The sequence below is a fragment of the Corvus kubaryi genome, unplaced genomic scaffold (genome assembly GCF_017639235.1).
Source record: "Corvus kubaryi isolate FWS band 111438036 unplaced genomic scaffold, C.kubaryi_AGA036_p1.0 37341, whole genome shotgun sequence".
NCBI lineage: Eukaryota > Metazoa > Chordata > Aves > Passeriformes > Corvidae > Corvus > Corvus kubaryi.
Genome location: NW_024581112.1, coordinates 12361518 through 12379599, shown reverse-complemented (window position 1 = coordinate 12379599; position 18082 = coordinate 12361518). Strand labels below are relative to the sequence as shown.

Genomic DNA, 18082 nt, shown 5'->3' with positions numbered 1-18082 from the left:
GAAGGCTCGAGTTCTGCAATTTGCAGGATTCTTGTTTTACCATGTCCTGGACTTTCATCTTATTTGCCATAGGGTTTCATGCCTTGCCTTCCTCCTGCTCCTTCTGATCTCTCCTACACATGGCTCATTGTTATCTTAAAGTTCAAATCTATTTTTAAGTAGACTTCCCCATTAAGAAGCCTTTCCCACTCCTTTCTACTTCTAACCTTGTAAGAATTGGACAGATACTCTAGTACAGTTTGTAGCCAATGGAGAGAAAAGGGCTTAGACATTCAGTTTCAGAATGGCTTAGTCACTGGGGAAAGAGGATGAAGATAGGTGGGATGAATCTTTCTGTGGAAATCTTTTTCTGTCCTGTGGGAGTAGAGGGGGAACCTAGAAAGAGACTAAGCACTGTGACTGTTTCCCTTTGCTCTGGTCATCTATGCTGCCCTGTGGCAAAACTCTTTGAAAATGGGCCCTACTATACTTTTTAAATGCTCTGCCATTTAGTGGCTTGGACTATCTGTTTCCTTAAACTAAATTGAGATGATCCCTTTCTTGGGCTGATCTAACAAAAAAGAGGACATCCTGCTTTTCATCATCTTCCATCCCTGACTGTTCTTCTACCCCTGCCTTGTACCATCTCTGCGTTCGTTGTTCCCCTTGATTCAACTCACTTCCTTGGCAGAGGAGTAACCCAGGGAAAGAGCAGATAGGTTTTCTGGCAGGTTTTAATGAGGCAAAGGAACTCACAGAAGGCTGCGATGTGCCAGAGTGGGCCCAACGGGAGAGGAGAACAATAGCACAGCCGGGAGGGAAGGAACAGGGGGAAGAGACAGGGAGCAAGATCATCCCAATTTGGATAGTGGAATGTAGTTTTAGGCTTAGCTATCTTAGGTAATGTAACCCACTGAGACCTCACTAAATCATTACTCCAAACCTAGTTCTGTATGATCAAATAACGAGTAGTCAATGCCTCCTGTTATTGTCATATAATGCTAGATTTTCACTGCTTCTTTTATTTCCTCATTGAACAAATAATTCCTTCATCAAGGGCAATTTGGGATTTATATCCATCCTCATCCAGCTGCACTTCCACCCTGTATTAAATTGCTAATTTATCCTTCACCTGTTAGCATACAGGTGTTTACTGTTTCCACACAATAATGCACCTACAGAGAAAAGCAGGACAGGTTTTAACATTTCATTGTAGCAGGGCAGCACTACCAGGAGAGGTGAGCTGGAGAAGATGGGGCTTAGCTGATCTTTTCCATCTCTGATTTCTAAGCCTTTCATTTTTTTGGTACCAGTCAAAAATTTTGAAGCTGTAACTTCAGAGAGGATCTGTGTTTTGTTTCTGGAAGGCAATCACAACTATGAGAAGTGACACAGCTTCTTCAGATGTGCAGGCACTGCCCGCCTCAGCAAAGAGACCTCTCATTCAGTAAGGATACCGGGAAGAGCTTTTCTTTAATAGGGAATGGACGGTAGAAGACAAGAAAGAAAAGAAAACCCTTTAAAAAATCAGGGATTGTAGCTAAAAAAAAAAAATGCATACATTTTCTGAAAACAAACCTAGGCTATCTAGAGTGCCAGGATTGCAAGTGCTCAAAAATAGGACCTACTAAATCGGAGCAGTCTGCCAATCTGTAATAATGTATATAATGTCAGGAAACCACACAGGAGCATGTATAAACTAGTTTCCTTGTCCCTACCCCTAGCTTTTATTATCTTTAACTTCTCAACTCATTATTTTCTTTCCTCCTCTACCTTTCTTCTCTCACAGTTACCATCACAGCGCTGTTCAGAACAAACTTCCGTATGGATTTCCCCTTTGATCTGCAAGAGCTGCCAGCATTTGCTATAATAGGGTAAGTTCCCAGGAAACTGACTCCTTGCTCTACAAAGGTTATAGTATGATCTGTGTTAGGAATTCTTCTGCCAAAAAGTTTCCATACATCACTTTTAGTCACTTTGGTTGTAACAAAGTGGGTTTCTGTTTGTTGGAATTCTTCCTTCAGAAATGGTGTCCACGTATCACAACAGCTAAGGAAAGAAATACAGGTATTATCAAGCTGTTTGTTATTTCCTTTCCATGTATCTTTTTCAGAAATTAAGCTTGGAGGTAAAAAAAAAAGTAAGTCTAAGTTGGTCAAAGTACTGGGAATAGACTTACTGAATGGCCTTTTAACTGTTTTGACATTATCCCCAAAAGAACAGATCCAACAGGTACCCTTTTCACATGACCAAAATGGGACAAAAGATTTAACCTGAAGTTTCCTTTTCACAAGGTCAGAATGATTATCCTTTTTGAGAGAGGTTGGTACACCCAACATGGTGACAAGGGTAGCCAGCCGTAATTGGACTCAGTAAGAACAATGGTTAATTTGGAGGAAATGAAAGCATGAACTTAAAAAAAAAGAAAATTGGGAAATACTAGAGAAAAGATGAGTATGGAATTACTGTGAGGAAACATCTTTGGTTAGAGCTTGAGAGAGGCTCCAGGGAAGTCACTGCAGAGCATAATGAAAGGAAAACACTATAGGAACAAAAGCCTGTGCTGGTGTTGTGAATATACTCTGTTGCAAGACCTGCATTCAAGACCAGAAATATATTTGTGGGTTTTTAGCTTCTTTTAGTAGGCTGCCCTCCTATTAATTTACTTGACTATGAACTCAAGGGGGATTTTTTGAAGACATCAGATATATTGAAAAATCTATGAATACACAGGAGTTTTTGCTAGTAACAAGTATTCACTTAGTTCTTCCCCTTAAACAGACTTACCTAATGAACTTGGCGGAATCTATTGGTTTAGATTGGCAAGGAAAAAAATGTAAACCTTGCAATTTACAGCTGGTTGTTAGAATGCAAAACTTCTTGTCACCATGTTTTGGACAGAGTTGACAGAGCTGGCATTTTTCAGCCCTGCATATAGGCTGGGAAAGGAATATATGACAACTGCAAAATGCTTTCAAATGCCTGGGTGTCCAACATGGTATTTAAAATAAAAAACAACCCTAAAGACTTGGATAGTCTTGGATAAAGTCCCGATGCCAACTTGGAATGCTCCAAATTCTCTTAACATTAAGTCTCAAAGTTGAACTCTGCTTCTACCCAACATATTTTTTCACTTTCAGGTGGGGCAAGCACTGCCAATAGGTAGATCTTGTTTTTCTGTGTCAGCAAATGTTAATTTGCATAATCTATACAAGAGGAGCACTTCCAGTTTATTGATAAATCGATAGACATGAATGGAGAGATCTATATTTTAATATAAAGTATTACAAAGCAATTCAGTTCACGGTGCAGTCTTTAGGCTTATATTGCCTAAGGGACTGGTCTATTTTAGACACTGTTCTAATCAGTTAAAATACTTAAGAGTAATTCATTGGACATGTTTTTCTGTGAAAAGCTTTCTATTTAGTTTAAGCATGTTTCTCTGCAATTTTTAAATTATAAAGCAGGATTATTTTCAACATACAATGTTTTAAGTACACTAAATTAATCATTGAATGAGATTTGGCAAAAACATGCGTGACATATAACAAAGCAAAAGTCCATTAATTTTAGAAATTAATAGAATGAGAACAGTAACAGTTTATCCTCTGTATTATGTGCGTTAATTACTTGCCACATACAATAAGGCTTCCCCTTACCAATTCTAAATACAGTCTTTTTTCACTCTTCCTTTTTTTTTATTTCACATTCGAGTATTCGGCCCTATTTATCCAAGTCTTATTAAGCTACAGAGCCTAAGGATCACACCAATTCTTAGACAACTACACTTTTTTTCTTACTTTATTAAGATCAGGAACATAAGCCTAAGTGATTAGGATCATAGAGATGATATACTTTGCTTTAGGCACAAGAATTCCTATTACTACTAGTATTTGTTGTAGGCATATAATTGTACTGAATCAGACTTATAACTCTCTTCATTTTTACTATTTGCTCTTCCAACCTGATGTTTAAGTACTGACAATACTGGTCTTTGCCCAGTTGTTCTTCACGAGCCCCCACTGAGAACTGTCAGTCTCTTTTTACGGATTTTTTTAACAGATTTTTATAGATGAGATTTCCCCCTCTCAGCAAGAGAAAATTGGTAAAACGGTAGTGTGTATGACAAAGAGGTCCAAAATAATTTCTCCCCTTTCATTAGATAGGGAATATCTTCAAAGGAGCTGCTGTAGGAGTTATCCTCTAGGTGACATTTTAAAGGCTTCACAAACAGCTGAAGATTAAACCACTTAAACTCATTTGCTTGGTTGATGTTGTTTGTCATGCTTTTACTTCTTTTTCTCCATTTTAGCATATGTTCTGGATTCCTTGGAGCCTTTTTTGTTTATCTCAATCGCCAAGTGGTCCTGGGCATCCGACGTCATAAAGCTCTGAGCCAGTTTCTCACCAAATAGTGAGTGCTTGTGAAGATACTCTCTTTAGGGACCAGATCCTTACACTCCACTGGTGTTGCATAGTAACAAATGCTTTCTGGGAGATAGTAGAACTATTTCAAGTGTAAGATCGTAAAAATATGAGAAACTGCTCCTATATGAGAGTAAGATCTCTGCAACCATCAAGAGAATTTTTCTCACACTGTATTTTCTTTTTGATCAGCCTCAATAGTTTCAAATGGCTTCTTGATTTAGAAGGAATACTCTGCAATATTTGTTAGGAGGACAAGGGAAACTATTCATTGGACAGAAGATGTTTTTAATTAGAAAGTCAATGATCATGCTTCTTAAAATCCTGATGTTTATGGCTTGTTTGGGTTTTTTACGATCTGTGAAAAATTCTGCATCATTTATATTTCAGGAAAATTAATTACAGCTGAAATCTAACTATGTATTTAAAATCTATATATTTGTTTTTTCATCAAAGTCTTGGCAAAAATGTAAGGAATGTGCTGCATACTTATGAACCAAAAGCTGAAACATAGTAACCAAATGGTGTGAAATGCAGCATGGAAGAGAAATGCAAAATAAAATCAAAGTCTTGACAATGAAGTTTTCACAGGACACTTGAAGATACTGTTTTCCCCTCTCTAATAAAGTCCTAGCCTCCAAACTTTATAACCCGAAGTGGTGGATAACTGTAAATGTCTTCAGTCTCTTTACAGAAAAAGATCTGATGCTATGAGAATTTTTGATGTTGAGAGGTGTGGAGGACCTTATTTCTTATCAAGTTGCAGACCTGAGCAGAAGAAAACCACTAGATAAAAAGAAGTTCAAACTAACTTAGTTTCTTATGTGGAAGAAAAATTGTCTTTCTTCATCATGTAGCCTTACCCACAAGCATCAGCAGTGCTATCAAATCGATTTAATAGAGAAGTGGAGCAAAGCCTAAAAAGTGGGAATTTACTTTTCACTTATTTCTCAGAATTTTTTAAGTCCTTAGACTGAAACAAATTAAACATTATATTTTGTCTTCCTAAATCTCAGCCAACACTTCCTGTAGGAAACAGTAACTTGCCAAGTGACACATGACAGGATTAGCCCAGCATGTGGAAGCAGTTTAGGCTCAGGTTGTCTTAGTGCTTGTGAAGTGTCACAGTTTACCCAGAAACCCATCCCAGGACTGGACACAGCAGCAGGAAAACACAGATGGCTTCAGCCTCTGTCCAGCTGTGTCCCACTGGCCTGGCACTGCTAGACTCACTGGCTACCAAGGACACCTTCTCCAAAATTGTGACAGCCAGGAATTCAGTGGGAAGAGAAGCAGTTTTTCCCATAAGAATTAATCCAACAGGGGGTGCCTGCAGAAATGTATGAAAAATCCCTACATTTAAATCCACTAAGACAGGATACGTTGCATGGGGGGTGAAGACTGTCACAATCAGGACAAATGGGGAAAGTAGAGGCTTTTGGCAATAGGTCACCACATCACTGCAAACACACATTCCTCCCACATATTCAAGTTTGTGCACGTTGTACATCCCTCTCTTCCTCCATCCCTCCCATTATATTCATTCTGATGGGAAAGAGGGCTTTGCTGACAGGTGAACTTTATGAATTATGATGATCAGTGGAGCAGGGCATTAAAACGCCAGGAACAGCACTCCAAAGCCATGGATACAAATACAGAGAGGCTTCACAGTGATAGCATTCCTAGTCCTGGATTGATGGTGCTACAAGAACAGAACGTGAGGCCGTATTGATACAACTTTTTCCTTCTTTACAGCCGACTGATTTACCCTGCGGTTATAACCTTCTGTATAGCGTCTGTGACATTTCCTCATGGATTTGGGCAGTTCATGGCAGGAGAGGTGAGACTGGAAAGCATATTACCAACTCTTTTCAGTTCTGTGGAACATTATCTCCTTATCCTGAGACCCAATAACCTTGTGTCATGGAAAAGGGAAGAATGAGATGGAAGGAGTTTGGATTGAGGAGGCACTATATGATCTCTGCTACCTCCTTCATAGAAAACTTGAAAAAGATCCACTCTTCTAAGAAAATAATAAGGAAGATGTTACCCCATGTGTAAAAGTAGTTATCTTTTCACCTGCTTGAGTAAAGTTCCCTCTGTCTTCCTGAAGATTTAAAATGTGGATTAAGTCCCATAGTCATGAAATACCACAGTAAAAATCTCCTCTGTTTCCTTGTAACAGAAGTAGAATATTTACTCCATCTAATCTTATGACTCATACCTGTTTTTTTACTGTTTAGTTGATGCCACGGGAAGCCATCAGCACTCTCTTTGATAACTACACCTGGGTCAAACACAGAGGGGACACCGAGATCCTAGGGAAATCTGCTGCCTGGATCCATCCTAAAGTCAGCGTCTTAGTCACCATCCTGCTCTTCTTCCTCGTGAAGGTAGGAAGCCCAGCTCACCATAGCCCTTCTCCACTCAGACTGAATGTTCTTGCCCTTTTGTAAAACAGTTTGTGAAGTGCCAATGAGGAGTTGCTGGGTATTGAATGAAGCACTACAGCTGCAATGGATTCCTACATCTTTTGATGTGATGTCTGTCTACCTTCAATGCAACATTACCAAAATTATTAGGGAATAGCTTCCTTAATTTAGTGGCCTCCTTTTCTGCTCCCTAGGTCATCCTCCTCAAGCCTCCTGCTGAATGACCTTTGGTATCCACAGTATAGTAGCTGGTAGGGAGGACTAAATTGTGAAAGATTTCTCAAGTTCCACAAAAACAAATATTTGACAAAAAGCTCTCCAATAATTTGTTTGATCTAAATGAAGCCTGATACAGTCTATTTGATATTCCTGACTTCAGATAGGAGACAAATAGGAATATGCAAGCACAATCTATAGTAGTGTGATGCTTAAGGATTTGCTAGCAGTACATCAAAACCTGATGGAGAAATGCAGCTGGAAACAGTTTTGCTCACTTCTCAGAAAGCAACAGCAGATTAAAAGTTCTGACCTGACATGGTCTATGGGAGTTCATGGTCTGTGCAACTGCTCAGCCTCTGAAAGGATCAGCTGTGTAACTGACACAGGACAGAGAAAGAAAAAAAGACATTTGAAAGAAAAAAACCCGTACTATTCCATGTAGCAAGAAAGAGGTTTTCCTAAGATGAAAAAAATCTAAATATAAAAGGATAAAAATATCATAGAATAGGTGCTAATTCTTTTATTATTTATTTATTGCAAGGGAGCACAAGAGCTGATGCCACCTTGCACGGTCAGTTGAACATTTCAGTAGATGAAGAATGGCTGCCAATGACTGATTGACACAACTATTTCCACCTAAAGTAAAACACTATCAAATTTCTGACAGGTAGTTAAGGGTTCTCCTTCTGTGATAATTCTTATTACAGTGTACCAAGCAGAAAAGCTCTTGTTTACTTGAAGGGAAGAGGGGTGGACTAGATGTTGTGTCTGGCCTGAGCCCATCTGTTTGCCTTTGGGAGAGCTGTATCCTCAGTCACTAGATGCATTGGCATTGTCCTAACTACAGGCATTCCCTACTCACTAGATAACTGCTCGGAGCAGTCAGTTTTCTCCAGCATATATTCAGCATTGGGATAGACCACATCAACAAGAAACTGCTGTTTTTACTCTGGGCAAAGGCTTGGCCTGATTCTCCACTGCAGTATAGTCAGTTTTCAGCTGTATTTGGCCAGGTTTGGTACTGCAGAGACAGAGCTTGGTTAGCAGCACTATGCCTCTGCAGCTTTCTGGTATCTGCAGCCAGGCTGGGCACAGAGTGGGGCACCAAGAAATGCTATTGCTGTTCAGTAACAACTGTACCCTCTGCCTCTGTTCTAGTTCTGTATGGCTGTTATTGCCACCACGATGCCAATCCCCTGTGGAGGCTTCATGCCTGTTTTCGTACTAGGTGAGTTTCAGTTTTGCGTTGCAGCATATCCATCTGGCAGGTGGAGAGAACAGGAGAGACACTGCCTACACACCCAGTAGGGTTCATCTGGTGTATGAAGAGTCATCACTTGATGTCTGTGAAAACCTGATTAGCAGTCCACAGACCGGCCTCTGGGTCTCTGCTTTTAACATTTCCCCAACCCCCCATAACCAAATGCCAAGTAGGAAATCCCTATCCTTTTACATAAGGAAAGCCACACCTGGGGAGACAGTACACAGTCTGAAAATATGTCTTCCAGCCTGGGAATCACACGTACTGCTGTGCCTGGTGTTCCCAAGTGAATGAATGAGGGGTCAACTGTATTTACCTTAGTACCCTTTCTTCCTCTTGGAGTCTAACTCCTGTATTTTGTAACTGAGAACTACTCTTTAGTCCCCGGTGCCATTTTGACATAAGTTTTGGCTTCGTTTCTGTAAGAAAATATCCAAGTGATTGCCCAGCACATCTGCACAGCACAGACTGGATGTTCCTTAAATGTTGACTCCGTAACTGTCAGCGATATTTTTCAGGTGCTGCATTTGGACGTCTCATCGGGGAAATCATGGCGTTGCTTTTTCCCAATGGGATCCTCTTTGATGATATTCTTTATCAAATCTTACCTGGAGGATATGCTGTCATTGGTGAGCCTCCATGTCTTCCCTTTTCTTCACCTGGTCCCACGGCTGTAATTGTCCTGGTTGACATGACATGCTGTTTCTATATGACAGTCTCCTCCTCTCCCTATTCCTTCTCCTACCTGGGAAAGGTGCAGCAGCTTTGACAGGAGCGGTGAGCCACACTGTCTCCACTGCTGTTATCTGCTTCGAGCTGACGGGCCAGATCTCTCACATCCTGCCCATGATGGTGGCTGTCATTCTTGCCAACATGGTGGCCCAGAGCTTGCAGCCCAGCCTCTACGACAGCATCATCCAGGTGAAGAAGTTGCCCTACCTGCCAGACCTGGGCTGGAATCACATAAGGTATAGTAGGTGGAAACAGGGAGTGGCAAAGAAATAAAGCAGGAGAGGGTTAAGACCTCGGGGGAATAAAAGGTTATGAAAAGGAGACAGTATTACAAAGGAATTAAGAAGGCAGAAAAGGCCTGTAGTAACAAAAAACAGGTATTGGAGTAGAATTAGGTTTCATACACAAAAATGGAGAAAAGTCCTCTTCTTTTTTTTTTCACTGAAAGCACAAGTTTGAATGACCAGCAATGTTACTGAATTTGTATTAATATTTCCAAATTGCTTCAGCTTAAAAATTTAAAAATCAGTAATCTCATTTATCTAAATTCAGTGGGGTTTGGATATTTTTTCCCCAGCAAATGTTTTAAACACTTTATTTGGATATTTTGCTTGAAGCAAAATTCAGTTATTCCTATATATGTCTTCCTCTCTCTAGTATACATCACACACATAGGTATGTATACAAAAACCATCTATACAGGTGTGTATTTTATGGTGAGGGGTAATGGAGTGGAATACATCTGTGATGGAAATCCAGTTAAAATGTAACCTAAAATCTCTGTTTATACTCTTGGAAAGTCCTCTGGTTACTCTCACAGGAGATCATTTCGCAGCTGTATTTTGAACAGTTTTTAAAGAAGTGGTCATTTATGTATTTCCATGGGGAATTTATCTGCTTGACATTTTTAATATGTTAACTCTTCCTCTTATCGTCCATAAATTCACAGCAAATACAATATCTTTGTTGAGGATATTATGGTCCAAGATGTGAAATTTGTTTCCTCCAACTGTAAATACCGAGACTTGCAAGCGGTACTCCAAAGCACCACAGTGAAATCTTTGCCTTTGGTGGACTCGCCAGGTAAGCAATGTGGAGAAACTGGTCCTTCCTGAAGACTGCCTCAGCTTGGAGAAACTAGCTTTCAAATTGCATGGCGTGAAGCAGGCAGTGTGACCTGCCACATAAAAAAATAATTCTTAAAAATCTCCTGCTGTGGATGATGTATGGCAGAAGGCTGTTTCAGCTGGCCAGACAGGTAAGCTGGAGTGTGGGCAGTGAAGCAGATCCAGCACGTAAGGGAGGTGTGTGGGACGTCTGTAGGCTGAACTGTGACAGCAGGGCCCTCCTGGGATCCTGCATGAGCCAAGAGCATGCCTCTGCTGTGACACTGAGGGGTGGCACAGCTCAGGACAGTGAGCTCCCTTCCCACAGCCTAGGAGCCACCACAGGGCTGGTCAATGACTCTTGTACAGCACTAGACGGTACGAGCCCGAGCACTCAGAAGAGGCTGGAAGGAGGAAGGTGTGGTGTGTGGAAGGGGACCTTCAAAACCTTGAGGTGGCTTGATGGCTTCCCTGCTCTGTGTTGTGCAGAGACCATGATCCTCCTGGGGTCTGTGGAGCGATCGGAACTGCAGGCTCTCCTCCAGACGCACATCAGCCCAGAGCGGCGACGGCTCCTCAACAGAGAAATGCAGCAGAAGCTGAATGAGGCACCCTACGATGGACCCTGGGCAAACCTGCCAAAGCTGAAGCACGAATCTTTCGCTTATGTTGATGAGGATGAGGATACAGATGAGAAGGGAGAGGTGAGGGAGAGAAGTGGGCAGACTGCAACACGGAGACTGCTTAGAAGCAGTCAGGCATTCGAGGAGGCTGAGAAATAAATGGCATTAAGGTGGACTTTATTTTCTCTCCTTTCCATAACAGCTGCCTCGGCCCCCAAGTCCCACTCCCAGTTACCCAGAGGAGCCAAACGGCCCAACAAGTCCTCTTAAACAAATGTCTGAAACTTTGGAGCCCCAGCAACACTCAGGTATGGTAGCTTCTGTCATGGCTCAACCATAGCCAGCCTGGGGAAGCTTTCATGCTAACTCTGTGTACCTGCCCCTGCGAGGTGCTGGTTTCCCAGAGACTGAGAGAAGGAGCTTTCTCTGCTGTTCTTGTATGAAAGACACTTTGTTGGTGCACCTCAGCATCAGCGTAATGTACCTGGAAATACCTTCTGTCACGATCCCTCAGAGAGCATGGCAAAACTAGGCCCACTAAGGATGGTCTCTCTCTGTCTCCCTGCTCCATTCTTTGCAATAACAACTCCTTGGACATTTTCTGGAGAATCTGCATGAAAGGGTTCCATCTCTTGGCTCCTTCACCACGTGAATGAATTTCCCTGGGGAAAGCACAGTATCTGAGAGCTAAACATCTGCACTAAGTTTTTGAGTAGCTTAGGCTTAGCTCAGCCATCTCCAAAACTGAAGGGCTCCTCCCTTGGACACGCATGTCTTTGATTCAGCTGCATTAATGTGATGGACAAACACTGATGTATTGTGTTCTTTTGTGTCACACCCCAGCCTATATTAGCTTTGCTTTCAAGACTGTACTCATAGCTCATTTCTGATTCATAAGTATATTTGATGCAGGATGGTGGGTTGTTTTTGTCCTTTATGTGTCCTGAAATATGCAGAGAGTGAGTAAGCACAGAGATGTAGCCCAGTCTTGAGAATGAGGGCTTTAGCTCGTGCTTTTAGGCACCCAAAGGTTACATGTAACAGAGCATATAGCATATTCTGGTCCATTAACATCTCTCATGTATGACTGTAAACCTCTAAGGCATAAAAAAGTCCACTTTATGCTTCCAGAGCAGTGGGGTGGTGGGGCAGCCATCCACCTATCTTACCAAAGCAGAAAAAGAACCACATATGAAAACAAGGACGGTATGTGAAACATTTTATGTGAAGCTAGAACTGAGTGACCAGGAATGACAAGAGGAAGTGAAACAGGAATGAATTCATGAGACCTTCCCTTCTTTTTCAGTTTGGCTCACAGCTATCCAGCTATCATTGTTTCTGATCAAACTTCCTCCAGAGCCTTGTTCACAACAGCACCAGGCTCTGTCTCCTCCTCTTTGCTAACTCCCTGCCTGGGAGTATAATTCTGGTCTCTTCTATTCCCATCATTCCACTGCTGGCAGAACCCATGGACTCCTCACCCCTTGGCACCTGTCACATCCAGTTTGTTGATATGTTTTGTTGCATGGGAATATTCATTCTGGAATGTCCCAGACACCATCTTACAAACTGGCTCAGTTCTATCGTGTCCCTCATAGTATTTCCCAGCCTGCCTCGAGTAAGAGGATGGGATAGGCGTGGGGCTTTGTATTTTTGTCTCTCACTTGTTCTTTCTTATCCATGTGTTTGTTCTCATCTTTCAGGCAGTTTCAGGAGTCTGAGGCAACTGATCCAGCATCTCTTGTGCCACTGCAGCCGTCCACATGAGACAGAGAGCACCATCCAGGTTAGGGCTACAGAGAGCCTGGTAGTACCCTGAAGAAGGAAGGGAATGCACTGGAAATAGAAACTACTACTCGAGACATTCAGTATTTGGCTAAAGCATGGACACAATTACGAACTCTGACAGCATCAGTGGGGAACTCCCTCCAAGGAGAAAGTGTGTGATTACTGTAAGGGAGTGTGCATCTTCCTAAAGAGTCACCTGTGCTCAGCTGTCAGGCTACCACCATGACTGAGTTTGGGCATCTTTTCTCAGTGAAAAAAATTACTGATATTTTGGCTAAGATGTAATAAAGAGCAGTTCTATTCCATTTGGCAAACAGTTTTGGACAGATGGATAAAAAGGAAAAAAATGCTTTTGGCTCTTGCCGTGTTAAATGCCCTTGGTTATCTGACACATCTGCACAAGGTTTGGGGATAACAGACAGAGCTTATGGGAGACCCATCCACTCCAGGGCAGTGGTTGGACCCCATGTGGGATACCCTGAGAGCATCTAAATCACTATTAGATGGCCATGTTTAGGCACCTGAATTGCTCCACCAGAACTCCATGGTGAATTGTCACTGGCAAGGGAAGCACAGCAAGGGCAGAATACACTGTATAATGGATGAGTATAAAGGAAATCTAAGCCCTTGGTAATACGCTATCTGGAACAAAAAGGGGACTGCATGGGGTGAGGAGGCTGTGCAGATTTTCCCCTTCTGTATTCTGTGAAACTGTGGGTGTTTGGCTGTCCTGAACAGTGTTTTCTCCTACAGGAGCCCGTGGAGGTCATTGAGACAATGACACCAGAAGAGGTAAGACCAAGTGCAAAAAGGGATTCAGGTCAAGTAAGTGCTTCTTTTACCCATTTCCTATCACTTGCAATACTCCAGGAACCTCAGTGATTGCCACGTAAAGCCATAGCCAAATCCATTTTCTTCTTGGAGTGGCACAGTGGGCAAGTCTCACCCATAAGAGAAGAGATTGTTTGGCTAGATGTGCTGATAAGACTCTGACTAATCTGATCTAGCTTTGAAGTCAGCCCTGCTGCAGCAGGGTTTTGGACTAGAGACCTCCACAGGTGCCCCCTCATCTTAATCTTTCTCTGGGCCCATGTTGTTTCTTCATTTCTTACACAAAGGATCAATTATCTTGCAACAACAAGGGGAAGATGCACTCAGAAAGGAAAGCTAAAGATGTTCACTCCCTCTTTAAGAAGAAGCAAAACCCCACCTTCTCAGAAAATCTCTGAATTGCCCTGTTTCCACAGGGACTGGAAATCTGGCAAGAAAGGGATGGGAAACCCGAGGGGTGAGACATAATGGATGAGATGAATGATGTACACAGGAAGGAAGAAGCATTAACAGGAGGAGGGGACTAGTTTGGGTACACAAGATAGCAACCCTGCAGGTAGCTGTAAGAGTGATTCCTCTTCTTTCCTGTGTCAGATAGATGCTTGGGAACAGGAGGAGCTGAACAAGAACGTGTGCTTTGACAGCTGCCGCGTAGATCCCTCCCCTTTCCAACTGGTGGAGAGAACTTCCCTTCACAAGGTGAGTGCAGATGTCTCCCTGAGGTATACATCATTTTTCTCCACTCTATCATTCCAAGTTCAGTCTATGACTTATTTCTTCCCCTTGTCTCCACCTACAACTACTATCACCATCCAGCTACAGAAGTGAGCTTGTTCCTGTAATCTTCTGTGTGTACCTCCAATCTCCTGCAAAATGAAAGGCTTTGTGATAAGAACTCTGAGACAAAAAAATCTGCTGCATTAAAAGTAGCACTGTGTGCCTTGCTGCTGGGGCATTACACTGAGATTTACACTCTGCCCTGTCAGTGTGCAGCACTGGAATGAGCACTCCTGGATTTCTCAGGGTGTTCTGTCAGGGTGTAGAATCTGCCTGTAGCATAGGCTCTTCATTGAAGTGAAGCACAAGGAAAGAGGAAGCTGGATCATACAACATCTAGAGTCGGCACAGGATGACTGGGAATTAAAGCAATCGTATATCAGGAGGAAGATAGGACTGGGCTTTCACTCACTGGAAAGGGAAAGCAATCTCCTGAAGCAAAAGTGCACAGTGCATGCTTTTATCAATACTCATTTAATGTGAATGGTCAGCACAGGCCTTACATTAAAATAATTAATTACTGTTAAGATATCAGCCTTGAGCAAAATGAGAACAGGTTAGCATATAGTTCAGATGAGTTTTCTAAAGGGGTGGCTGAAGTAATCTGAAAACCACTAGCATTTATCTTTGAGAATATAGGCCTACAAGAAATCATACCTGAAGGCTGCTCATGGGGAAAGTTTTGTACTTGTCATACAAAAGAGTAAGTGAGAAACTCTAAAATAACAGACAAATCAACTTAACTTGGATGCGCAAAAACCCCAGGAATAAATAATCAAACTATCTGAACTATGAACAGTTAGAGCTAAATGTGAGACTACTGCCAATGGCAAGAGTATCACAGTTTATGGTGACCAAACCATATTTAACCAGTCTGGTTTTCCTTTACACTAGAGTAAAATGTCTTGTTCATGAGAAATCAGATTTCTCCTAGTTTACACTTGAACATGACGTTCAGTATCTCAAATGATGCTAAAAAAAAGGTCAAACACTAGCTGTGACAGAATGATTTCATGTAAGGCCACAGGTAAAAGTCCAGCTAGAGCTTGGCTTCAAGAACTTGAAGTCTGGAAATACACCAGAGATGAGCACTGAGAATGTGGAAAGTTTTAGAAAGCCAAATCTGTGAATAATAGTAAAATAATGGGGTATATTTAGGCTGAAGAAAAGAAGACTGATTAGCAGTGTGGTATCTGTCCTTTCAAGGAGACTTTGTAAGAGAAAGGGAATAACTTGTTCTCAGTGTTCTCACTGCACTGGACAAGCAGCAACAAGCTTAAGTTTTCACAGAAAATATTCTGGGACAGGAAAAAAGAAATCCTCTATTGCTAAGGAAAGCACTGGAATAAATAACCTAAGTGGTTTTTGACTTTACATATTACTATACGGTAGTTCAGTTTCCAGCACCAAAATGAAATAGGATCTGCATAGGTCTCCAAATGCACAACACAGAGTGCTGTATGGGATCCTCCACCAGATGCAGGATGAGAATGACCTTGAGAATGTGCTCTCCATCACCAACACACTCACAACTACAGCTGCACAGCAGAAGGTGCAAAGCATAGTATTTGGCAGATACAAAAGGGAAGGAAGGGAAGACGTAATTTCTCACTGGCATAACTGCACAGTTGTGTGTCTTTCTGATTTCCATTTCCTAATCCCAAGTCCCAGCTCCAGCACCAAGTACTGTGTTACCATTTTCCAAAGTCCCTGCAATGGTCTTTTGTGGTTTTGCTCCTAGACGCACACATTGTTCTCGCTACTGGGCCTCAGCCATGCCTACGTAACCAGCATGGGGAAGCTGAGGGGAGTGCTGGCTTTGGAAGAGGTGAGTACAGATCCTTTGCCAGCCTCTTAAATAACTGCAAGTGTCCTGTGGATCACTGCAGTAACTCACAGGTGCTGCAAGTTCCAGCTGGGAATATATATAACTGCAAGTGCTACATTTTCAATCCAGGGTTGAATTCTGAGTCAGCTCTTTGGAAGCTTTGTAGGGGAATGGATGACTGCATTTCAGAGGAGGCAGCAGGTGTTGTTTACAGGGATGTTAGAAGGTTCATCTTTATCATGAGTGTAGGGCTCTTAACTGAGGCTTAATAGCCACTCTTAACTGAGTGACTATTACTGCTTCTGAAATTGGTGTGGAATTTGTTATTTACCATGGAATTTTTCATTACATCACCAGCGTAAAAGATTATCTCCAGAGGCCCCAGCAGTAGAGCTGTGACTCTATTTGTGATCCCTTTAACATGGGGAGTAGACGAACTTCTCCTGGGTAGGGCTGGGCCAGCCTCCCTTTCATTTTTTTCTGAAATTTTACTCCTTTTCCAGCTCCAGAAGGCAATAGAGGGTTCCACCCGCTCTGGGGTTCGTCTCCGACCACCCCTGGCCAGTTTCCGTGACATCAACCGGACTTCCACCAACAATCAGACCGGGCAGGGCCCTCAGGCGTGGAGCCGGGAGGACAACGGCACGGTGGCAGCACAGCCAGCAGCAAACCTGGGCACTGAGAGCCCTCTGCCTCCCTGCTCACACTCCCCACAGCCCTCACACTCACAGGAAGAGGGGGAAGTCCCCAGCTCCGCTTATGCCACGGATACTGAGTTGGAAGAGATGGAGCTGACAGGGCCAGTCGCTGAAAACATCTCAGACATCCTCAAGGACATAAACCTACGCACCACTGACCTGGATGAAGATGAGGATGAGGATGTTCCCTTATAGCTGGTGTGAGGGTAGTAGTCCATCACACTCTTCAGTGAGCCAGTCTTCTTGTGTTCGCTCCTCAAAGAGAAGCTTTTGGATGTTCTTTGCAATCCCCAGAGAGGGATGATTCAGCTGGGAGGAGGGACATCCAGACTGAGCCCTTCTGCTGCTGCTTTCTCTCTGTGCAGACTGTTAGGCTGCTGGACTATTTGGGCGTGTGCAGGTGTCAGATGTGGACTGCAAGGTGCCTGTGGCATGCACTGTAACAGGACATGGACACTGCTGGACACAGTCAGGATCAATGTGCCATGTGGAAAGTGGAGGGGGATCAGCTCTCACTCGCTCACTGGTGCCATCCTTCCAGTCACACCAGGCCTGCACACAGCAGTGTAACACAGCCAGACCTCCAGCCTAGAAGCATACTGCTGCTTCTACCTGCCACCCTGTCCACGTTGCTGCAGCTCCTTTTCACTGCCCCTTATCTTGCACCCCCCCAAAACATTCCCATGTAGAACATTTTTATTCTTTCTCAATTTTTACTCTGGGATTTTCCTGGATGGGGATGCAGTTAGGAGCTTCTCCTCTGTCCTTGTAGCTGAGCCATGCCCTAAAAACAGATGGCAGGAAAATATTTCGTATATGTCTCATGTCTTGAATTCAGCCAAGACTTTAGAAAACACTGGAAGGGAGAAAAGCTTGTTTGTTTTCCCACCATCTCTGGGTTTTTTAAGCAGAATGGGAAAATCTTAAGTGAGGGCATCCTCAGTGCTGGGGGAAGAGGAGTAAAATAGCATATATGTACCTATATTTCAAATAACTGTGTTTGTCTCTCTGAATCACTGTTCAAAATTTTCCACAGCTATAGTCTTAAAATACAAGAACTCAAGAAAAAAAATAATTATGGAGTATTAGCAGGCTGCCAAGAAATACAGCAGAGGGAAGACACATTTTCTACACTTTGAAAACAGGTTTCTTTCTGAAAACTCCTGCTCTCTTCCCTGGTAATTCTACCCTGCCTACTTTCCACATATTTCTGCATACCTCAGATCTGAGAATTCCAGCTCGCGCTTTTGCCAGCTTGTCTCTGTTGTGACTAACAGCAGAGACCTCAACCCTTGTCTGCAGCATCCCTCTGTATTCCAGTTCTAAATCTGGAGCAGATCTGCATCTTGCAAAAAGACGTCTTGTCAGTTCGTGTCATGCATG

General features: G+C 42.7%; 1 protein-coding gene across 1 annotated transcript in view; it reads left to right on the top strand.

Annotated features, from left to right (window-relative positions):
- The window catches only part of CLCN1 (chloride voltage-gated channel 1), a 36115-nt gene extending 18438 nt beyond the window's left edge, over positions 1-17677 (top strand). Inside the window, exons 9-23 of the mRNA XM_042031351.1 lie at positions 1769-1853; positions 4292-4393; positions 6160-6244; positions 6648-6797; positions 8214-8283; positions 8835-8945; positions 9071-9284; positions 9998-10131; positions 10644-10858; positions 10980-11085; positions 12481-12563; positions 13319-13357; positions 13991-14095; positions 15915-16001; positions 16505-17677. Of these exons, the coding sequence (XP_041887285.1) occupies positions 1769-1853; positions 4292-4393; positions 6160-6244; positions 6648-6797; positions 8214-8283; positions 8835-8945; positions 9071-9284; positions 9998-10131; positions 10644-10858; positions 10980-11085; positions 12481-12563; positions 13319-13357; positions 13991-14095; positions 15915-16001; positions 16505-16894 (1976 nt within the window). The 3' untranslated portion in view covers positions 16895-17677. The remainder of the gene's footprint in view (positions 1-1768; positions 1854-4291; positions 4394-6159; positions 6245-6647; positions 6798-8213; positions 8284-8834; positions 8946-9070; positions 9285-9997; positions 10132-10643; positions 10859-10979; positions 11086-12480; positions 12564-13318; positions 13358-13990; positions 14096-15914; positions 16002-16504) is intronic.
- The last annotated feature ends 405 nt before the right edge of the window (positions 17678-18082 follow it).